Source organism: Gadus macrocephalus, chromosome 20, assembly GCF_031168955.1.
Source record: "Gadus macrocephalus chromosome 20, ASM3116895v1".
NCBI classification, from domain to species: Eukaryota; Metazoa; Chordata; class Actinopteri; order Gadiformes; family Gadidae; genus Gadus; species Gadus macrocephalus.
Window position 1 is genome coordinate 12,835,233 of NC_082401.1, and position 24,240 is coordinate 12,859,472.

Below are 24,240 nucleotides of genomic sequence, written 5' to 3' on the forward strand. Positions count from 1 at the left end.
GCTGATATTCTCATGCTTTGTTCTTTTAATTCAATTGTAATTCTTTGGCAAGTCGACAAAGGCACATTAAATAGAACGTGTCTACGGTGATTGTTGAAGAAATGTAACATCAAATTTGTATTAGAACTTTATTGATCCTCAATCATTTCAAAACTCTGAACACCTTGATGACGAAAAACAAGTTAACACTGCTCCAAAAACTGACTGCAATGTTACAAACTCATACATATTTTAGAGATGGGTACCCCACGATTATTGCGACATAAAAAAAACATGTTAATCTTTAATAGTTTTTTTGGATCATGAAATGTTTAATTATATTTGCCACTACTGAGCTCAACTAACAAAACCGGAGAATTCAAATACGGCCGAGTTAAAGTTCTTGTTTATATCCAGAAGAAAATACAAAGTGCAAAACCACAAGTATGAGCAGGAACAAATTATGTTTGAGATACTTGGCTGTGAAGCCATGGCACGTAAATCATCTCATGACAAGTGTTGTCGAAATATGACTGAAGGAACAACTGACTGAATGTGACCAATAGCAATCACCGATCAATGTGACCAATAGCAATCACTGATCCTCACACCACGTCCTCACTGCTCCCGTTCTGCAGCACCATATACTTCTGCCTCGTTTAACTTGTTTGATCTGGTTACTAATTTCCCTCCAATTCAATTGTGTAATGTCGTTAGTGAACAGGACAGAAAGGTCAAATGTTTTCGGACACAGGAATTTAGCAGGTTGACGTTTCGTTTACCAATAATGTCGACAAGGAAAACCCAATCACCACCTAAAACAACACTAAGCAAGACGCAGAAACTTAGATAATCTAATCTCCCCTAATCGGCACGAAAGCTGCATCATCATAACACATGGAGAAGAAAAAAAAAAGTTTACTCAATTCAAAAGCGGCTAATACTTAAACCCATCTATCAACCAATACTTCAGCCATCATTAACTAAAGAATCTAAGCCAGTGTTCAGGACTCGGGCGATCTCCAGTCTCGTATGCTACAACGCATACCGCGGCGTCACACGTTCGCAGTCACACGTTCACTAGCGCGTCATTATAAGAGCAGCAGTGGACCCTCACTACAGCGCACGCGTCTCCAAGAGGACCCCCGCTGAAGGGACCGCGAGGCCCCGCCCAAAGCCCCGCCTCACGCAGATAAAGTGCCAAACTGCAGAACCAGCTCCGCAGCCGGAGCAGCCTCCGGAGGGACCGACTCCCGGGTAGAGCGACACGGGATGCCTCATGCTACCGATGTATGGCTACTTTGCGTATCGTAAAAAAGGCATTTATAGTCTGTAATGTTAAGTGCAATTCAAGCAGAGGGTTGAGGAAAGCAACAGCACCTCTGCAACGGGAGGAGAAGACGAGAGTCCGTCGACTTAGCTCAGCGGGTGCAGTGGAATGAATGAGCCAAGAGACCTCTGGGATCCAATCAGTGAAACGCACGCCACTAAAGAGGGTCAAGGAAATAAAAGGTCAAATTTAGCAGCCTAGAGTCCAGCATAGCTCAAGTCATCCTTGAAGCCAAAGGCCTGGAGCACGCTATCCAGTGTTTTCATGGGTCCAGCCTTCTGTATACATTCTTCATCTTGATGGTAAAGGCCCAGCCACAGCATAAGAGTGAGGAACCAAACGGCCAACGGGACGTTAACACAGCCATCGGGGCGGGGGGGCCGCCACGGCCAACGGGATGTTAACACAACCATCAGGGTGGGGGGCGGCCACGCCCGTTCAACAGAGCGGCTGGAGAGCTTCACATTAAGTCAAATCAAAAGCAGATATACAAAAGAAAGGGAATGGAGACGAGGGCACCGAAAGAACGGCCTCTGAAGTGAAGCCGTCTCGAAACGCTCGCCTTGAAACCAACCAATCTACAGCTTGCATTTTGGCCATTTATAAACACAGTGATTTCTTTATATACTCACTCAATCTTTTCTCAGTACACATATATATATATATAGATATATATCTATATTTATAAAAATGAACTTATTTACACGTCTGTACAGCCCCCCCCCCCCCCCCCAATATAGCTCTGTTCATCTCCCAGACCACCTCATCCACTCTAAGCATGATACCTGAGATTTAAATAGAACACTTCAATCTTCCCTCTCCACTGCACACACACACACACACACACACACACACACACAAACACAACGACACACACACCGACACGCCTCGTCACATGCCACGCACACCGACAGGCACACGCCAACACGCGCACCGACACGCCAACACACACACGACGCCAACACACACACGACGCCAACACACACACGTCCGTCTGATGAGTTCCTCGGCGGGTGGGGGGGGGGGGGGGGGGGGGGGGGGTCGAGGGTAAAGACGTTGTGCAGAAGCCCCGCCCACATCCTCCGTAGCGTCCGCAGTGCGTCATAATCAGAAGCCCCCGGTCGGAGGAGGAGGAGGAGGAGCTCCACCTGGTGGGGGTCGGCGCTGCGGGGAGGGGGAGGAGGGGGAGGGGTTCCCATGGAAACGCATCCGCTCGTCCCATGATTTGCTTCCGGGCGCCTGTCCTTGGAAGCTCCCCCCCCCCCCCCCCAGCGGTGTCCAGGGAGACGGAGGAGGGAGTGGCCACAAGAGGGCCCCGCCTACTGGGAGGAGCCAGACCTCGGCCGGGAATACCTGGGGGAACGTTTCGGACACACACACACACACACACACACACACACACACACACACACACACACACACACACACACACACACACACACACACACACACACACACACACACACACACACACACACACACACACACACACACACACACACACACACACGTCAACAAAACAATACTGGCAGTATTAACATTTCAACAGACAGACACAAGACTCCCTAAAGCCCACATGGACAGGTGTCTACATCCTGCTCTGTTTGTGAGCTACTGAGTTACTGGTCCACGGGTTCAGCCGGTACGACCCTCGGACGGGACGACGTGGAGGGAACCCTGCGTACCTTTGAAGTCTCTGCAGCAGCTCGGACACCAGAGAGTCACAGATCCCCGGGTACGACTCCTCGGCGGAGAAGATGGCCCCTTGGAGCTCCTCCGCTGCCCCGGGTTTACCGTTCCCCGTCAGCTGCAAGAGGCACTGGGTTAGGACCTGAGGTCACTGTTACCGTCACTGTAGGAGTCACTGTAAGAGTCACTGTAAGAGTCACTGTGTTAGGACCTGAGGTCACTGTTACCGTCACTGCAAGAGTCACTGCGTTAGGACCTGAGGTCACTGTCACTGTAAGAGTCACTGCGTTAGGACCTGAGGTCACTGTTACCGTCACTGCAAGAGTCACTGCGTTAGGACCTGAGGTCACTGTAAGAGTCACTGCGTTAGGACCTGAGGTCACTGTTACCGTCACTGCAAGAGTCACTGCGTTAGGACCTGAGGTCACTGTAAGAGTCACTGCGTTAGGACCGGAGGTCACGGTTACCGTCACTGCAAGAGTCACTGCGTTAGGACCAGTGTTGGGAACGTTACTTTAAAAAAGTAATTAGTTATAGTTACTCACTACTTGTTCCAAAAAGTAACTGAGTTAGTAACTGAATTACTCTATAATAAAAGTAACTAGTTACCAGGGAAAGTAACTATTTGCGTTACTTTAAAAAAAAAGAAAGTTCCTATATGTGAAAGATTTGGATTTTTCTGAGCAGTTTTCACTTGGCCTGAATGTGTTATATGGTTGAACTGCCCATTCAAGGCCCTGATATGCTTCCAACTGAGGCCCCGATCCACACTAACCCGGGTAAATCTACAAATGCATCAATATTCATCCGTTTAGTCCTTCCGTCCAAACTAAAACAGAGAATTCCGACGCTGAAAACGATGCTTTTCGAAAACGATCGCTGAGGTGGATAAATGTGAAACCGATGGGTTCGCGTTGTAGTGTGGACAGACGGAGGCTTTCAGAAACGATGACGTTCGATTGCCATGACACTGCCATGACACTGCCACAAGCTTGCGCTATAGACCGAGAAGCTCATCAAAAGAATGGCAGGTGAAATGCAAATGAGGATCTCTCTGTACATTGTACTTATTTATCTCCAGAAACAACTCGACATATTGAGTCAAACATAATCGTTGCTCAACGCCGGAGGCGAGCGCTGTACTTAATGTTCTTAAGTGATGGTATAAAAAAACGAAAGACGACAGTTCAAACCGTCGCCTACTTGGAGCGGCGTTTCTGGACAAGACCGGGTCGAAAATGATTAACCAGCTGATCAACTGTGAATATCATCTGATCGTGCGCCTGTAATCTTAACAGAGAGGGGTGGCGGAGTAACGTAACCATGACAACAACTGTTTATCAAAATGATTTCTGTGTGGAACGTGGATGCAAAACATTGTGAAAACGATATGAAAACCATAGTGTGGACGGTGATCTTTTTCATTGTGGATGGGCGTTTTTACATTTACCCGGGTTAGTGTGGATGGGGCCTGGATTTCAATTTGCTTGGTTGCAAAGGCTGTGGAACATCTGCCAGATACTACAGAAAATTCAAACTTTTCATCTGATTGCTCCGTACTCGCCATTTCTGCTGCTTCATCGATTCGGTTTGGTGTGTGCGTTTGCGTGTGTGTGGCGTGCGTGTCCTGGCTTGTGTAAAAACACTGGCTCCGATTGGCCACCATGAAACATGACTCTGCCTTAGCCAATCATAATCGCTTATCTCGTTGTTAAACCACCCGGTCTCCTCACTAGCAGTTTGTGTTTGGAGCCAGGGATGCGTTCGGATTACGCAGTTTATTCAATCAATTCATAGTAACGCACTGCATTTTTCGTACAGTAACGGTAACGGCGTTGTAACGACGGAAATAGTAATTAGTTAGAATACCCCGTTACTGAAATAATAACAGCGTTACATAACGCCGTTCTTTTAAACGGCGCTATTCCCAACACTGGTTAGGACCTGAGGTCACTGTCACTGTAAGAGTCACTGTTACCGTCACTGCAAGAGTCACTGCGTTAGGACATGAGGTCACTGTCACTGCAAGAGTCACTGCGTTAGGACCTGAGGTCACTGTTACCGTCACTGTAAGAGTCACTGCGTTAGGACCTGATGTCACTCTTACCGTCACTGCAAGAGTCACTGCGTTAGGACCTGAGGTCACTGTTACCGTCACTGTAAGAGTCACTGCGTTAGGACCTGATGTCACTGTTACCGTCACTGTAAGAGTCACTGCGTTAGGACCTGATGTCACTGTCACTGTAAGAGTCACTGCGTTAGGACCTGATGTCACTGCAAGAGTCACTGCGTTAGGACCTGATGTCACTGCAAGAGTCACTGCGTTAGGACCTGATGTCACTGTAAGAGTCACTGCGTTAGGACCTGATGTCACTGTAAGAGTCACTGCGTTAGGACCTGATGTCACTGTAAGAGTCACTGCGTTAGGACCTGATGTCACTGTAAGAGTCACTGCGTTAGGACCTGATGTCACTGTAAGAGTCACTGCGTTAGGAGGACCTGATGTCACTGTAAGAGTCACTGCATTAGGACCTGATGTCACTGTAAGAGTCACTGCGTTAGGACCTGATGTCACTGTAAGAGTCACTGCGTTAGGACCTGGTGTCACTGTAAGAGTCACTGCGTTAGGAGGACCTGATGTCACTGTAAGAGTCACTGCGTTAGGACCTGATGTCACTGTAAGAGTCACTGCGTTAGGACCTGATGTCACTAAGAGTCACTGCGTTAGGACCTGGTGTCACTGTAAGAGTCACTGCGTTAGGACCTGATGTCACTGTAAGAGTCACTGCGTTAGGACCTGAAGTCACTGTAAGAGTCACTGCGTTAGGACCTGATGTCACTGTAAGAGTCACTGCGTTAGGACTTGAGGTCACTGTAAGTCACTGCGTTAGGACCTGGTGTCACTGTAAGAGTCACTGCGTTAGGACCTGATGTCACTGTAAGAGTCACTGCGTTAGGACCTGATGTCACTGTAAGAGTCACTGCGTTAGGACCTGATGTCACTGTAAGAGTCACTGCGTTAGGACCTGATGTCACTGTAAGAGTCACTGCGTTAGGACTTGAGGTCAGCTGATGTCAATTCTATTCTTTTAAAGATTATGGGATTTATGTTCCAACGCTGATAATGACAGCGTAGAGCGAGCCAAGGCCCACCGGTTATCAGACCCCAACACTAGAACCGTTGACCCTCGACCCCCCACCCCCTCGTTATCCGTTCGATTTGACGATAATCACCTCAGAGAACAGCGGAGAGAAGATGGAGGCCAGGCTCTGAGACAAAGGCCTGCTCGGAATCTCCGGCTCCTAGACACAAAAAGAAAAGAGCAGGATGTTGGAAACCATGAAATGTTCCTTCCAGAATGTTGTGGTAGAACGTTGTGCTAGAACGTTGTGCTAGAACGTTGTGCTAGAACGCTTTGGTAGAACGTCGTGCTAGAACGCTGTGGTAGAATGTCGTGCTAGAACGCTGTGGTGTCCGCACCTGCTCCTGCTCCGGTTCGGCCTCCACGGCGTCCGGGTCCTCCACGGGGGCCGCGGCCGCTCCGTTGGGGACCTTGTGGGGGTTCTGCTTGTTGGGCTTGATGGTGCCGAAGACCCAGTCGTCGCTCCCGGGGTCGCGGCTGCCGGACGCCTGGTCGTCTCGCTCGCTGTGTGGGGAACAGGACGGACGGACGGACACTGAAGATGAGTCGCTGGGTGTGGACGGCCTTTGAGGACGTCAAAGCGCGATGACGGGATCACGCTTAAACTCCCTGTCCTCTCTCAGCCTGGCCACTGCAACGCCGTTTAAGCTTCCTTACCACCGGTCAACTAGCGGTGTATGCTAGTTAACAGTAACATGCTAAGTCCCGCCCCCTCTCCCACCTGTCAACCCATGTATCTTAAAGCCCCACCCCATCTCTCACCCCATGTAGCTTAAAGCCCCGCCCCCTGTCTCACCTCTCAACCCATGTAGCTTAAAGCCCCGCCCCCTCTCTCACCTCTCAACCCATGTAGCTTTAAGCCCCTCCCCCTCTCTCCCCTCTCAACCCATGTAGCTTTAAGCCCCGCCCCCTCTCACCTCTCAACCCATGTAGCTTTAAGCCCCGCCCTCTCGCTCACTTCTAAACCCATGTAGCTTAAAGCCCCCCCCCCTCCCCCCACTCACGAGTCCTCCTCGTCCGAGCTGGAGTCCTGGTGGGACTGCTCCGCCTTCCAGCGCTTGTACTTGTCGGTCAGCTCCGCCAGGTAGGAGGTCTTCTTGGCGTGTCTCACGATCAACTTGTGCTTCAACAACTCTTTGGCGGTGGGCCTCTGAACACACAACACAACACGTGAACACGGGGCTTGGACATATGGCTGCCCTCTTAAAGGTGACCTATTACACCACCAGGTGTGAGCGTGATTAGCCGTTACACGCCATTTGGAAAAACTGCCTCACCTGGTGGTATAATATGTCCCCTTTAAGGCACAGGAGCACTCAGTGCGAAACGCACGTCCAACTTACAAAGCTGGGCTCCTTGTTCAGGCAGGCCTCGATGAACTCCTTCAGGGGTTTGCTGTAGTTGCCCTCCAGAGTGGGGGGGTTGTTCTTGGGGATGAGGAACAGGACCTTCATGGGGTGCATCTCAGAGTGGGGCGGTTCCCCCTTGGCCAGCTCTATGGCTGTGATGCCCAGGGACCAGATGTCTGCCTGCACGACACAAAAACAATTCTGGGCTCAAAACACCAAACTGGTCCAGTCCGGTCGGGGTCAGTTCCCCCTTCAACACTGGGCCGAGGGGTGTCAGATCCCAGTCTGAAGCGCCGCTCCCCGTCGGCTGTGGTAGTCACTGCGTTAAGACCCGATGGCACCGTTCAGCTGTTAAGGGCTGATTATGGCCCCACGTTCACACAACCCAAGGGGGTGACGGACCCCTTACGTCGTTGCGGACCCTCCTTGCGTCCACCGCAAGGGTGTGACGCATGCCTCCCAAAAATGTTGACCTTTCAACAGCAGCGAGGGCTGTGATTGGTCCACTTACTCAAACCCGACGAAGAACCATAAAGGTCCACAACTGCGTCGAAGCGTCTGCGTTGCGTGAATGTGGAACCATAATCAGCCCTTACGAGTTACTGCGTTAAGACCTGACGGAAGCTGATGTCGAGGTTCTATTCTTTTAAATTAATGATTCAATGGGAAGTAGCTAAATTCTTTGATTTGACGTTCCAACGCTGATAATGGTCCCGGTCCGAGGCAGCAGCGTGGCGAAGGAACCGTTGGCCCAACCCGGGCGTGAACATTCCGGTGCTCTCCGGCTCTCAGCCCAAGCGGTGCAGCCCATTACAGCCCAGCAGTCGCCCACCGCGGCCAGGCGGCATCAATAATGCAGCGGTGAGCCGGGGGAGAGGCAAGCACGTGGAGAGGACGGGCGGTCTGACAGCAGCTGGAGCTGAGATCCCCTTCGGTGGGTTTGGACATAGGATGTCGTTTGGGGGGATTTGACCCCCGGGAGATCAGCAAATCACTGATCAAGGAACTTTTTTATGTATTCGATAGGGGCTGTAACGATACGCGTATCAAACCGAAAATCGCGATACTCAAAGCCACAAACCTGTCTCGCGGTGTGAGAAGGCAGAAGCGCGATATGCCCTTTCTAACTCTTCGGTCAAATTGTCAGATTGAAATTTGCTAATAATTTGTCTAAATAATAGTCTGCTGACAGCGCCCCCTCCTATCGATGCCGTAAATATGTGACGAGATGCCCTCTCTGTGATCACAGCTCTCCGTGGCTACGGAGGATTGCATTTCTCCACAGCCGTCGAAGTCCTCATATGCGATATGAACGACATTTATCCAGAGTGGGCCAAGCGCGAAAAAAATTGCCTGTGTGATCCTGTCTCTATTGTTTTGTGTGATTTGACTGGCAGTTTGTCTGCTTATAGGTCGGAATGAAGCGGCCACCGATTATTGACAGGATGGGTACTTTATTCTACCGGACTCGTTCGCTTCTTCACTAGACACACGCGCTACCGCTCGCTCTCCTCGCTCGTCCACTCACTCGCTGACGTCACTCACACACACACACACACATACGCACACTGCCATTCTCCCGCACACACATATGCTACTCGTAACACTTTGCCTCGTTATTGCGACGTTCATGTTTTTCCTCATCTATTGAAAGTTAGGCTATTAAACATGTTGCATTCTATACGGCCTGATTATGTCATTATTTAAGCTACATAGCCTAATAAGAAGCGCTAATAAGGATATTTGAATAAACCAACCAAACAGTTAAAGGGGCCCTATTATGCCTACCAGCAAAAAGCATCCTCCAACTGCAATCTTTGGTTATTTCTTTATTAATTTAGCTATACTTTAATAGTATTCTTTCGGTTCAAATCTGTTCAGTGTTCCAAATTATTTGTTATTAAATGTTACATTAAGATAATTGGTATTTAAGTGTTGTTTAAATAAAATGCTTTTTAAATTTAAAAGAATCGTGGGATGTATCGAACCGTGGGTCAAAAATCGTGATACAAACCGAATCGTGAATTTGTGTATCGTTACAGCCCTAGTATTCGACCAAAAAAAATCCTGGTCATAATCAATTTAAATAACGGAAATGAATACTGATAACGTGGTTTGTGTTTATGGCGCGGCCATAAACACAACCTTACATCAATCATTTAACTAACCCGCGGGGACCGGGGTCGGACAGCAGCAGGAACAAAGGCCACCTCAGGACAGATAAGGGAGGAACAGCTGCCTCATACGGGTATCAGTGGGAAGGAAACGATACAAACTGAAGAACCGGCGCCATCCCTCGCCTCGGGCCATAAGGTAAGGGGGCGGAGCCTAGATCCTGACCTTTGAGTCGTAGGCCGACTGCTTTATGACCTCGGGCGCCATCCAGAACGGCGTTCCCACGAAGGTGTTCCTCTTGATCTGCGTGTCCGTCAATTGCCCCGCCACGCCGAAGTCCGCCAGCTTCACGTCGCCCTGCTCCGAGAGCAGCACGTTGGCCGCTGGAGACACACACACACACACACACACACACACACACACACACACACACACACACACACACACACACACACACCCCTAATGTTAATAGACGCAAACAAATCCAATACATTGTCTGTAGAATGCAACATAAAACGTGATGAATGTTAATTAATGCAACATAAATATTCATTTAATCGAGATTAATGTTAATAGACGCGTGCAACACAAAAAAGTTACGCACAAACACACATCAGAGCTACATATTAGGGCTGGGCGATATGGAACAAAAGCCATATCTCGATATCTTCAAGCAGGATATCGATATATGACAAATATCGATATTTGCTGATGCAATAACATAGTTGCCGTTGCCGCGCTCCAGCTCATCATTCTACATCGGTGGCGCCGCTGTGCCCTCATCTCCAGCCTGCCTGCGTCGCTGGGCTCATTAACCTGCCTTGCTGATGGGGGGGGGGGGGGTGGAGTTACCGTGGTAGCCTACCTACCTACCGTTGGATTTACCGTTACTATTCCTACCGTTCGGAATTGAATACAGTTCGATGGCTGAATAAACCGTGGACTAGACACTGCCTCCGCCTCGTGTTTGAGAACATTATAATATATAATATCACAGCCAAAAGCTGTGTGCGCCTCCGGAATCATATGAATCTTATTATATATTAATAATAATGATAATAGAATTAATATATCCTCCGCCGTCTTTGGTTCTTCAACTTCCTCATCAATCTGAAGCAATCCGGGAGTCCGCAATCATTTTGGGACAATTGCTGTACTGCTTTTGTCTGAATAAAAAAATGTTATGTCGAGACAGCTTAAGATTTTGGGTTGCTGCATGCATTTTTGAGCACGTTGTGCTCCTGCAATTTGGTCATACTCAACCCTTAAGTTGCGACAGATTTGAAGAACTCTCTGCAATAAACCTGATTCTGTCATTCGTCAGACACCTGGTACCCAAAACATTTCCAAACTATGGAGCCATTTGTCTTCTCCTTACATACAAGCTCCTCTGCGCCGCGTTTGCCGGCGGACTCCATGTTTCGCGCCGTAGGAGATTTAAAAAAGTGAAGTGAGTGGAAGGGGGGCCGGGCCAGGGCAGAGTGTGTGTGAGCCGGAGGCGGAGCCGCCGAATAACACACACACACACCAACAAACACCCCCGCACACACCTCTACGCACACACACCTACACGCACACCCAAACACACCCACACACACACCTAAACACACCTACACACACACACACCCTCCCGCTCTCATTCATGGTCATGTTTCATGACAGATAAGCAGAGTTACAAAATAGCAGGCGGCAGGCGCGGTTCGAAACTGCTGTTATCGGGATAAAATATGCTGTACTTTCAACACGAATTAAACTATATCGATGTTGACGATAGTGTCTTGTTCGAAAAAATATGGATACATTTCAAATATCGATATATCGCCCAGCCCTACTACATATGTCAGCAATAATCGTAATTCGATTATTTCCCCAAATCGTTCAGCACTACTCAAAATCAGAGAATCAAACTAAATGTAAGTTGGACCGCATGCAGAGGATCCAGAGTGACAGGGACGGACCCCGCGATGCGGACCCTGGGGTCAGACGGCTGAGCCCATCCCTAGAGGACGCTCACCCTTAATGTCCCGATGGATCTTCTTCTCGGAGTGGAGGTACTCCAGGCCCTTCAGGATCTCCCTCAGGATGGTGGCTATCTGCGTCTCGTCCAGGGCCCCCGGCTCCAGCTGGGGGGGGGGGGGGGGTCCACACACAACGTTGTTCAACTGAGTGTGTGTTAACACATTGTTAAAGGACAGGCGACCTGTTCTAAGGTGTTCCACGTGACATCATCTCTTTACAACTCACCAGATCCAAGGCAGACCCTCCTCCTAGATATTCCATAATGATCCATAGTTTTGTACCCTGAAAAAGTCAAGAGAAGCAAGGATTCAGACCACAGGTATTCACACGCCCGCGGTGGAAGGCTAGAAGAACACAGTCCCAGTTTAATGACAGGGTTTAAAGTTCAGAGCCATCATCCTAAGCTTGTTAGACGGCGTTAGTTGACTTGGATACATACTTCACATCCCTACCACTAGGCGCTGAGCACAGCTTACCTTGAGGTAGGATCCGTAATACTTGGTGACGAAGGGGCTGTCACATTGGCTGAGCACCGTTATTTCCTGTTGAATGTCTTCTATTTCGTCTTCCGCTTCCTCCAGGTCGATGGTCTTGATGGCCACCACCTTCTGGGTGCGATTGTCGATGCCTTTAAACACTTCTCCAAAGGAGCCTTTGCCTATCCTGTCCAGCTTGGTGAAAAGCTCCTCTGGGTCGGCCGTGAAGTTCTGCTCGGGGCGACCGGTCAGAAGAGAGAAACACAGAAAAATAATAGAATTGACTTCATTTGAACGTGGCAGGAAACTGACGACATGTGTGGCGGGAACTGTCTGCTGCTGAGCTGTGGTGAACTGTGGTCGAGGAGATGGAAATCGCACAAGTGCAGCAGACCTCAACCCAACGCCCAACATCCTGCAGAGAACTCTGAGCTGTGAACCTTTTCTCTGCCTCTCCCGTCCAAAGAAATGACTTATGTTGATGTTCAGCACATTGCAACCTCAGGGAAGAATCTACCAGAAAGTATCAACACATGTCTGGCCGTCACTACTCATCGGAGCATGGCGACAGCTCTGTCATGTGCGTACTATAAAAACCAAACGCACTTCATCGGTGCTTTGTAACGCGGCCCAAATTCTCAAGAATTTCACATCCTTATTAATCGTGAGAACCGCGGGCACGGTGGAGTATGGCATTTTTCACTCCCGTTATCCATAACCGCCTTCTCGCTCAGCGCCGCTAATCCTAACACCGGCCCTGTTGTGCCTTGTTGACCAACAAAGAAGTCCTTTACATACGAAGGTATTGGCTTTGGATTGTTGTACGAGCTCAGCCAAAGACCTGCCCACGAATGCAATGCACTTGTCTTAAACCTTTTCCAATGAGGGTAGACAGATAGACCACCTGCCAGCCGTCTGGCTGTGGTATCAGGGCTGGGCTGGGCTGGGCTGGGAGGCAGGCCGTGAGTACGTCCCAGTCCGCGCTTAACGACCTCCTGAATCAAGATGAAGTGGATGTGTATAAATCGAGGCACTAAACCCTGACTTATTGATTTCACTAAAAGGCTTACTTCCTGACAGGCCACGGGGGATTGATAGTCATTTATATGCCCACTACTTCAGCTTCCTTCTTATTCAGCTGTAAGCCAAAATGGCTTAAAACGTAAATCCTGCCACCGTTTTATCATTTGCATGACATAAACGAGGGATTTCAGAAATTAGGCCTCGTAAAGAACTTTCTGTACACCAGTGCTAGACAAACACAATGTATCTAGGGCTAATGGGCTGAGGCGGAAACATGCATTCAGTATATTGAGGCTAAACATCTTAACCTGAGGCTGCAATGTCCCCCATACCGCGGTGCTTAGGCCCGGCTTGGCTCAGGGGCTTTGCCTTTCATAACTCCTGGGAGAATATCTCCCTGTAGAGGGCCACTAATGCACGGCTGGAACATACGGGAGAGAGACGTCAACCCGTTGAGAGACGGAGTGGGCGAACAGGAAGGAAGAATGCTCCTTTTTTAGAGCAAGGAATCTATACAGAATCAACGAACAGAGAGAGAGGGAGACAGAGAGAGACAGAGAGAAGGAGAGACAGAGACAGAGAGAGTCAGAGAGAGAGACCCCCTCTCCAAAAGAAGGAGAGCAGAGGCAGTAGTACCCCAGCCCTGTCATAACAACGGTGGGGGCAGTCATGCAGGTGGAAAGAAGCTTACAAAGAAAAAAAAAAAAAGTGTCATGGGGCAGAGACAACATGGACACCGGGACCAAGTGATTTCAAAATGTTTGAAGCTCCCTTGATGTTTATCCAGCCAGCGGGGTCTACGGCCACAACTAAAGCTCCCTGAATCCCTCCCTCTAAAAGCATGCATCGGATCCACTCTCCCATCGGCGACCGCCCCCGACCTAGAGGTGTGCGGTCCCTTCGCGCCCCGACGTCTGTCTCAAGCACTCCCTCCCTTAAATAATCTTGTCCCGATAGCTTTTCTATTGACCTTCGGTTTACATTATAACCACAATCACTAACAGGTCAACTTCCAAGACTGAAGCACACGGAACGAGGGCGGTGGAAAACACAGCCTTGAGTGTGGGGCCACGGCTTGCCCCGTCTCCTGTAGTCTTACATTGTGTGCATGGGGGGAAATGACCTAGTTTTCAGCCCTGTGTATTCTTCAGTCTGTCAGATTAAGAGCTGGCTCAGGTCGAGAAGGAGCTGATCATCACCTCGCTAGTCGTTGTGTACATGAACCATGTTTATTATCTGTGAACGGGCATGGTGCTGGTGGAAACATTACAGTAAATCACAATGAGCTGGATTAATCATTAATGCATCACTTGAGACTTTAGACTCCATAGAGACCAAATAATTACAGAGGGCGGGAGATACAGCAAGATAAACGTAACAAAGACTTCATAATGATTTAAAAGTAAGATAATGTTGACAGTCTAGCAGACGGCAAACAAGACAAACCTGCTCATTCTATTGTATTAAAACAACACAATAAAACCAGCAGCCGTTACAGCGTGGGGGCACAGGATGGGTCCAAAACAACACACACACGAACCTCTATGAAAGTTCGAAATGCATCATGCAGTCATACAACGCAATGTACACTTTCTCCAGAGGTGAAGTGAGGAAAGACTGACCTGTACCCCGGGCAGCCTGCCCTGCACCGGGCAGTGAGCCATGGCGTCGGACCGGGGGGCTCAGCGGTCCTCACCGGGGGGCTTAGGGCTCCTTACCGGGAGCTAGGTGCTGCTGGTCCGCGGTGCCTGTCCATACAATGACAGCTGTTGAGATCCGAGGATTAATCAGATATGGTTATGGTAAAAGTCCTGACAACAACAACAGTGTGTGGGCGGTGGACCCGTACCTCCTCGGCCGTCTCTCTCTCCTCGGCCGTCTCTCTCTCCCCGGCCCTGTCTCTCTGCTCTCCTCGGCCGCGTCTCTCTGCTCTCCTCGGCCCTGTCTTTCTGCTCTCCTTGGCCCTGTCTCTCTGCTCTCCTCGGCCCTGTCTCTCAGCTCTCCTCGGCCCTGTCTCTCTGCTCTCCTCGGCCCTGTCTCTCTGCTCTCCGTGTCTCTATGCTCGTCCCCCTCGGAGCTCCGCTAGCTACTTTAGCAGCTAGTGGGAGTTAGCTGTAAGGCTGGCGGATTAAACTATGCAGAAGTGCGTCGGGCACTCATTGCGCGATTTAGACGACTTGCTTTATGTTCAAGGTAGTTCCCGTCCGGTTAGAAAACCAAAAGAAATAGCGAAGGAACCCCCACTATTGTGGAATGGTGTCGTTGCGGATCGTCCTCATCACTTTTCTGGACTACCTATGACGCCATCTTGATCGCTGTCGCTCGCTCATGTTTTGGGAGGACCAATCACAGCCGAGCCGAGGACCAATCACCGAGCATAGGACCAATCACAGCCAAGCAAAAACAATAACAGCCCACGTGTCGACGCTCACATACAGTCACCAAAAAGTGACACTTTATGAGCAGGGCCTACTTACAGTTAGTAGAAACCAATGGCCAGAACTGCTCATTTTTTATAGCAAGGAATCTATACAGAATCAACGGAGTGAGAGAGAGAGAGAGAGAGAGAGAGAGAGAGAGAGAGAGAGAGAGAGAGAGAGAGAGAGAGAGAGAGAGAGAGAGAGAGAGAGAGAGAGAGAGAGAGAGAGAGAGAGAGAGCGAGAGAGAGAGGTGGAATAGCCTCCCCCCCTGACCCTACTGCAGTCATTTATCCCCCCCCCCATCACTCCATCCATTCTGCTACTCTGTGACTTCGACAAACATGCCCACTCATCCATCTCCAAAACCTCTGAAGAACTTCTGGACGTCTTCAACTTCAGCCAACATGTGGATTTCAATTCGTCAAATACCGGATTGACTCACCTTCAATGCCCTCAACAACCGGGCCCCTCCCTACCTCTCTGACCTTCTCCACCGCCAGACCCCTGCCCGTTGTCTCAGGTCCGCTGATGTCAAGTCTTCCCCAGCCCCTCCGGTCCTGGAGACAGAGCCTTGGCTGCAGCCGCCCCCACCCTCTCACTCTGGAATGCCCTCCCCAACGACATCCGCAATAACACTCTTTCATCACTCAAAACAGCCCTCCGAACACACCTTTTCACCCTTGCTTTTAAGCTTTAGGCCCAATCCCATTTCTACCCCTTACCCCTTACCCTTACCCCTTCAAAACAAGGGGGAGGGGTAAGGGGAAGGGGAAAGGGTAAGGGATAGAAATCGGATTGGGCCTTAAACGTTTTTGTTTTGTTTTTTATTTTTTATTTGTATGATTTAGCTGCTATTTTGAAATGTCTTTGAGCATTTGGAAAAGCGCTATATCAATTTGATGTATTATGAAGCAAAAGTAACACAGAAACCTCCCATGCACAAGTGGGTGTTTGGTCCCACACTAAACATCTTCCCCAGGGGGAATTGGTTAAACAGTTTTCATAAGTTTTCACGATTAACAATAACAAAAAAACATACATGTTCAATTTTTATTCTCAAGGCTTGTTAAGCATTACACAGAATCAGAGATTTATATCTATCTCTCACACTCCCTCTTTTACACACACACACACACACACACACACACACACACACACACACACACACACACACACACACACACACACACACACACACACACACACACACACTTACACACAGTGGTCAACAAAACAATACTGGCAGTATTAACATCTCAACAGACAGACACAAGACTCCCTAAAGCCCACATGGACAGGTGTCTACATCCTGTTCTGTTTGGGATCACTTCCTGTGCCCTCGGTCATCTCCAGGGAGGATCTCTGGCTCCTCCGACTGTCCTTCCTCTCCTTCTTCTCTGCGCGGACCTCGTGGTCGTCGTCCTTCTTCCTGAACTGGGCCTCGATCTCCGCCGGGTCCATGTAGGTGTAGAAGTGTGCCATGATGGAGAAGATCACACACACAGCGACCAGCAGAGAGGCGAAGAGGACGTACTCCGCCCACTGGGGGGACAAAGACGCAGCGTCAACGTTACTGTCGTGTGAACTTCACTTTTGGGACCGTTCACGGCAGAAGATAAGATAGATACAACTTTATTTAATCCCGAAGGAAATGGGGTTTTCCAGGGGGCAGACAAAGACACAGATGACCAAAGAGCAGCACAATACTAGAACATTGAGGAATAATATTAATGCAATAATATATTACATTTAATAATCATTATACAACAGTTAGTTCCAAACAAGTAATTTGATTGGACAAGAGGTATTCCATGAGTGCTGATATAGAGTATAACAGCACTGGGACTTTTGTCTATACATGTATCACTCCGCTTTACAGCTAGTTAATAACCGTTAATGTTATTAACTAGCTGTGTTTATGTGTTGCTTGGCAACAGTTCAGTCCCAGTCCAGTTGCGGATCTATTTGTGTTGGTGTAGCCAAATAAATAATTAAAAATCAAACCAATGTTAACTAATAAATGGTGCTTGTAGAACTGTTGTATAAAAGCAATATCACACTTGAGGTCGTGTTGTTGTACTGAATATCAGCACGGCTGTGGAACAACTTCGGCACTCGGCCGAAGATTGTATAGAGAGGACTCCTTCTGTATACCTGCTCGGGGATCTGTGCGAGCTCCGCCACGATGAGCACGATGAAGTTTCCGATGGCCACAGTGAAGAGCCAGCCGGCCTGTAGCACGGCCTTCATGTTGCTGGGCGCCTGGGGAGAGGGAAAGGGTCATAGTACCGTTAGCAGGAGACTCTAAGGGACGCCTTGTGCATATGTGAACGGTTCGTGTGATCAATGAATACATCCCTGTAAAAAATGAAAATCTGATAAAAAAAGATATAAACTACTACAGAGGAACTTGCACAGTTTTTTTTAATTGCAAAAGAGAATGATTCTCTTGTAATAAAAAAGTTCATTGTATTCCTTAATTATATGTGACAGCATCTTTAAAATCCATCCTCCACCCAATGCTCCACTCCGTGCCACATGGAGAGTCATGAGTACATTGAGGTACTCATGACTCTCGTGGTCTTCACCTGTGAGTAGGAGAACTCCAGCCCGGTGACCGAGAACACCACCTCCCCCGCAGTAATCAGGAAGTACTGAGGGATCTGCAGCGCCATGTGCACCGAGTTGGGCTTGATGTCTTCAGCAACACCAATGGAGGCCGCACACTGTACACAATACGACGAGAGAACCGTTCACTCAGACGATTGAGGAGAACGTGGGAGAACAAAGTAGATCAACCGTTTCAGTTGAGGTCAGATCGCTCCTGCCAGGGTTACCTTAGTTTCCGTCATGGAAGATGTTTCTGAATATCAGTAATACTCAATCTAAACCTGCACTATGTAACTTTTTCTGCTTTTCAGTACATTAAAAATGGATCTGAACTCCAAAGATTCTCAAGAATAAATCACGCCCATCCACGAGTCAATCCATCCAGGGTACTTTTTGTTTGTAAACTAACTGAAAGCTACAGTTGGAGCTTTATTATCAGACGACCGCTACTGTCGTCTAAAGCCACTAGAGGGCGCTTATAGGAAAACATGCATAGTGCAGGTTTAACACATACAAAGTCCATTTGTTTTATATTTGGTATTTAATACACTGATTTGTTTTCCCTATCTTTTATCTATGATTCCGATCTTCTTCAACTTACGTCAGGTCCGAAGGTGAACGAGCTGGGGATAATTAACGTGTAGGAGCTTCCAAAGCCAAACTCTCGTGAATATTCACAAGACTCTCCCCCGCTCTCTATAGTGAAGACGGTCCTGGAGAGAGAGATAGGCATTTAAAAAACAACTTAAGATGGAGTTCTGACTAAAATAATAACAAGGCGGAAAATATATAGAAATGTTTCTTACGATCCATATGTGAGCAAAGAGTAGTTTGAGTAGAGGGATCCATCGGTTATTCCGAAGTCCAGTCCGCCTGTTGATATATTCAGTGGATATATCCCACTCACAAATCTGAAAGGTTTTTATCCGGAAGAAATATAAACAAATAAATCGTGTGTAGCGTCTTAACATCACGTGGATTTACTTCCAGTATATATCCAAATATATATATATAACTCTATAATACAAAACTCACCTAATGGCATTGGCACCTTGCTCTGGTTTGGCAGTTAAATCCTCAGTCTGCAATGGATAAAACCTACATTTAACTGACATTATTCAGATTTGATGTAGATAGACAGACAGACAGACAGACAGACAGACAGACAGACAGACAGACAGACAGACAGACAGACAGGCAGACAGGCAGACAGACAGACAGACAGACAGACAGACAGACAGACAGACAGACAGACAGACAGACAGACAGGGATAATCGTTTACCATTTGCCACTCTTGTGAGTTGTTTGAGGGGAGGATAAATGATTGTCGCTTGCCCTTGGCTACGGTCAAGTTTTGACTGATCGAAGTGTTGCCAACAGAAACGATGACGAAATCTTCATCAAACGTAAAGTAGTCACTAGCCTGTAGGACAGAAAGAAATTAAATTAAATAGTTCATCATTGCGGTCATTCACTGTATTGCATACATTCTTTTCTTGGATCAAAGGCATTTTATATTCAACATAAGAAAAGCGAAAAAAGTGGATTATTGATTTAAAAAACCATAAAGCCATAAAGCGAAGGTGCAGAGTTGGGCTGACCGACCTGCCCGGGGGCCAGCTGCACAGTGTGCTGGGACAGGGTCAGTGTCATAGGATCCCTCCCCAGGTTGATGGTTTTCAGCTGGCTTTGGACGCCCGACGGGAAGACAGGCAGGGTTTTCTGGAAGGTTGGTACGTAGGTACTGGGAGTTAGCACATTGCTTTGGTCTGATTGTTGGTAAGTCTCTGAATCAGTTCTGTTATTGTGAACCAAAATAAATGGCTTTCTTACCATTAGGCTCAATTCGAACTACAGTTTGGTTCGATTCCCAACACTGGTATGTGTCATTGATTTTCAGATACTCACATCAATTTCGATCTGGACCAGGGCGGCAGCGACGAAGGCCATGGCGGCGAGGAACATTCCAACGGTCATCCTCTTCAGAGGTCTGTTGGGAGAACACTGACCTCAGACCCATCATTGAAGCATCGTTCTTTAAACGATACACAAGACATATCTCTTCTGCATTCCACCACCATCTAGCTGATTGAATGAACATCTGTGTTTCCACAGCAGCTATCGATGTCCTGTATTCACGGTCTTCAGCGATAAGCAGACTCACGTGAAGTTCAGACCACATTTTCTGATCAGAGGGTACACCACACTGTCCATGATGGGCACCAGCGTCAAGATGAGGATGGGGTTCACTGTCTAACAGGAGAAGAACACTGATTGAGAATAACATAAAACGATGATAAGTGGGACCTGTTGATCCTCTCTCTACATTAGGGCTAAAACTAATTATCAAAAGGTCAATCAACAGAAAATGTATTCAAATTTCAATAATCTATTATTCGTTTCGGTCAATCATCAAATACAAATATTTGCTGCTTGGTGATTCAGAAAGTCAATCATTGGGTTAATTATTCATTATAGAATGAATACTATTTATGCTCTTGGATGCTATTCAGATAAAGCAAAGACATTTAATCAACTTTCACTTTGGACTCTGATTACTCGTGATGGCATTTGCTCTTATTGATTCTACTTTCTCGGCTGGATGAATAATCGATTAATGGTAAAATAATCATTAGAGTAGTCGTCTATGCAGGTCATGGTTTGTTGCAGGCTTTCTCAACATCCACCCCAGTCCGTCGTGGGTTTACCTGCATCTGGTCGGGCTGCAGGACTAAGAGACCCTGGGGAGAGAGAGAGAGGTGAGCACGACTGGAGCAACACCTTCTGCTTCTGTTTTCATGGATGGTTCAACGTGATACGTACAAAGTTTCCATCCATAGTGGTGGCCTGGAAAGTCCACCTTGAGCCCTGTGGATTGATGGTATGAGTATGAGCATTAACTCGGAACTTTAGACCAACATGAATTATGTATTTTATGTCAAATACAACGTTATCGTGAAACTGGAAGATGGTTTAAATCAGAATTACCTTTTGGTCAAAAAGTGTCCAGAACATGGGAAGGGGAATGTAGAGGAAGAGAACCTTGAGCACCATTTTGATTTGGGCGATGAGGAGTTTCTATCAGAGCAGGGAGAGAGGTAGGAGATGTTGAATAGAGGCATACCTACCATATCGCTGCAAGGAGCTGTACTCAAAGTTTAAAACGTGTTTACAAAGGTTCTACCTCGTATTTTTCATCCGCCCAGTCCATCCAGTGAGTCCTCTTGGGGAATTCTTTGCCTCTGTGTCTGAATCGGTTCTTAATGGCAAACTGAACAGGAGAGCAAATTAACAAATGATGTCTAAATGACAACACCTACTATGTCCGCGTTGTATCTATACTCACTCCAATACATTTGCAGACATCCAGGAGGATATTCCCCTGTGGCTCAGCCTTGTGGTACATACCGCTCCCGGCGATAAACACAACTGTAAGGACAATGCGTCCTTTATATATGCCGTACAGACTTTTCACTACACTTTACTGTTTGATGTATCGTTTAAAGCTGGAGACAGTCTGAGACATACCCAGTGCCACCACCATGAGGGCTGCCGGAACGCCGAAGGCCAGAGAGTAACACTTCTGCTGGGTGTGGATCCCACACTCCTGGGCTGCAGACAGAGAATGGACGGACTCATGGGTAAACAACGACTGCTCAGGGCTAGGTGGTGGTGTCAAATCAGCATCCTCTTCGTTCACTCAATTTACTTTGGGGGAATCCTGATTATTATTGAATTAATGTCATGGTTAAATTTCCAACGATGCTTGTAGATGAGCTTTAAGACGGGTTCCCCTCCTGGCGTACCTCGGAGGATGGGTGTGATGATGGTGGACAGCAGGCTCCCGGCGTTGATGCACAGGTAGAACACGGAGAAGAAGGTGCTGCGCTGCCTCTCCTGTGGGGGGGGGGGGAGGCGGCCGGTGTGACTCACTGTGCTCCGTGTGTGTGTCGTGCGTAGCCCCAAGTGAACCCACACCGCGCGACCACAGCAGGCAGTGGGGTCCCACACCCGGCGGCTCCGGAGGTACCACTCACCTGGTGGTCCTGAAACTGGTCCCCGCCGAAGGCCGCCACACACGGCTTGATGCCCCCCGTCCCCAGAGCGATGAGGACCAGGCCCACCATGGACAGGGCGCTGCGGGGAGGGGGCGACAGCGCAGGGGCGTTAAAGGGGCAGGAGGTAGCATCTAAACGCTATAATATATACCGTCATAATTAAAGAGAAATTAAAAATAAAAATAAATAAATTAAAGGTAAGATCTATGAGCTATTTCAAATATATAAATATAATATCTATAGCGGTATTACTAAAGGTGATGTAGGTAGGGTTTCAGGGCTAGTATATACACCAGTGTTATAAAAGGGGCTGTAGGTAAGATCTGAGCGCTGATGATTAGTGTTCTTCTTAGGTTTCAAAGGGTTCCACCCACACGTGGAGGGTCATGTTGTCGGGCGTGCCGTTCCAGTCGTAGTCGGTGAGGTCATGGATTGCGCTGATGGCCATCACGACCTGGCCGAGAGCGTAGACGATGGACAGGTAGATGATGGTCCTGCAGGTGGAGAGGTCAAAGGTCACCGGACACTTCTATTACAAGTTTGGCCTGTGCTTGAGAAACCAATTAGGTTAAAGCTGCGTGGAGGTGATGGAGTGAATGGCTGCAGTACAAAAGTTACATAGTGCAGTTTTAACGTTCAGCGTTTTCCTCTCGGGAGCTTAGAGGGCAACAAAAAACAAAATGGCGCGGGGTTTGACGCTCACTTAAACTTCCCGAGCCAGGAGTCGGCCACGATGGCCCCCAGGATGGGGGTCAGGTAGCACAGGGCCACGAAGGCATGGTAGATGGAGGTGGCCAGGTCATCGTCCCAGCGCAGGAAGTACTTGAAGTACAGCACCAGCACGGCTGCCAAGGGACGCACACGGACAGACCGTTACACAACAGCGGCTACACACTGCGCTGAGCTGTGATTGGATGAGGCCGCTCTAATGTATTGAACGCTCTTTAAATTTGTTTACATTTATTTAACCAGGTAATTTCATTGAGACCAGAACATTAAACAACTAACGTTAAGAATTGAACATGAAGGGCCTGGGCAAGAGGCTCAACACTGCGAAAGAACACAATCAAAAATACAAATTTAGTCTCACCACGCATGCCATAGTAGGAGAACCTCTCGCAGAACTCGTTGACCACGATGAAGAAGATGCTCAGGGGATAGCCGCAAATCACTATGCTCTGAGAGGAAGAGGAGGCAGCTGTCTCACAGCCAACCAATCACATATATACTAGAATACGCTTCACATACCATCATATTTAATATTTAGGATAGAATATGCTTCAAATACCATAATCTATATAGTATAGAATATGTTTCAAATACCATAATCTATATAGTATAGAATATGCTTCAAATACCATAATCTATAGTATAGAATATGCTTCAAATACCATAATCTATATAGTATAGAATATGCTACAGAACTACCAGTTCTCATAGTTGTTGCAGAATCCTAACTGGTAGTGAATGTATATTCAAAGCAAGTATACATATCTATACCCTTCTCACATGAACTAATTATAAATGGTTTCATATATTTACCGTCCCCTTCTTCTTCTTGACCTCCTCGTGATCTGCATTCACAAAGGGACATTCAGACAGGTTGCCTTGACTTATGAACACAGACATCTGAAACGATGAGAACTATCTCCTAAACTCACCAGCCATGATGGAGGAGTGTGGAACCTGCTAGAATCCCCTCCGGTCTGCGACGTTGGGCCTGGTGAACGGTGCGTCCGGGCTCGGTGGACAGGGGATCCAGCGGCGCAGTGAGATGGTTGGGTGTACAACAGGGCTGTATGTAAGGTCAGGTGTCACCGTAGTCCTGATACGTCTCCCGGTTGGACTGTGTCCTGTTTTATCACACCCCTGTAGAAGGTCCACTACTTGACTCCCAGTGACTTATATACCCTCCCACAAAACCCATCCGTTGTTAAAATTACAACTTCATGCACGAGCTGATAACACACCCTTGATACAGGAGTCCATGCTGGCTGTATTAACCAACCACAACATTGAAGACATGTT

At 47.9% G+C, this 24,240-nt stretch overlaps 2 protein-coding genes across 3 annotated transcripts; both read right to left on the reverse strand.

The window, feature by feature from the left end:
* Positions 1–114: 114 nt before the first annotated feature.
* Positions 115–15,459, reverse strand: LOC132448792 (serine/threonine-protein kinase 24-like). Of its 2 annotated transcripts, none has more exons than XM_060040324.1 (12): positions 14,973–15,459; positions 14,746–14,871; positions 12,101–12,331; positions 11,850–11,906; positions 11,620–11,728; positions 9,831–9,988; positions 7,485–7,670; positions 7,146–7,291; positions 6,480–6,645; positions 6,233–6,301; positions 2,995–3,116; positions 115–2,662 (listed from the first exon to the last, which is right to left on the reverse strand). In XM_060040324.1, exons 2-12 carry the CDS (start codon positions 14,785–14,787, stop codon positions 2,629–2,631), a joined length of 1,320 nt encoding a protein of 439 aa, XP_059896307.1. In that variant the 5' UTR covers positions 14,788–14,871; positions 14,973–15,459; the 3' UTR covers positions 115–2,628. The 2 variants fall into 2 exon arrangements, with proteins under 2 accessions (XP_059896307.1, XP_059896309.1); XM_060040326.1 differs by having other exon boundaries at positions 14,746–14,889; positions 14,973–15,453.
* A 1,120-nt stretch (positions 15,460–16,579) lies between these two features.
* LOC132448507 (solute carrier family 15 member 1-like) lies at positions 16,580–24,099 on the reverse strand. Its single transcript, XM_060039895.1, has 23 exons — positions 23,874–24,099; positions 23,755–23,786; positions 23,303–23,390; positions 22,916–23,057; positions 22,587–22,706; positions 22,192–22,291; positions 21,961–22,051; positions 21,683–21,766; positions 21,501–21,583; positions 21,339–21,425; positions 21,143–21,232; positions 20,978–21,022; positions 20,863–20,895; positions 20,319–20,407; positions 20,063–20,144; positions 19,760–19,876; positions 19,437–19,577; positions 19,189–19,235; positions 18,960–19,064; positions 18,755–18,866; positions 18,132–18,269; positions 17,698–17,805; positions 16,580–17,085 (listed from the first exon to the last, which is right to left on the reverse strand). Exons 1-23 carry the CDS (start codon positions 23,878–23,880, stop codon positions 16,846–16,848), a joined length of 2,181 nt encoding a protein of 726 aa, XP_059895878.1. The 5' UTR covers positions 23,881–24,099; the 3' UTR covers positions 16,580–16,845.
* Between the last annotated feature and the right edge of the window lie 141 nt (positions 24,100–24,240).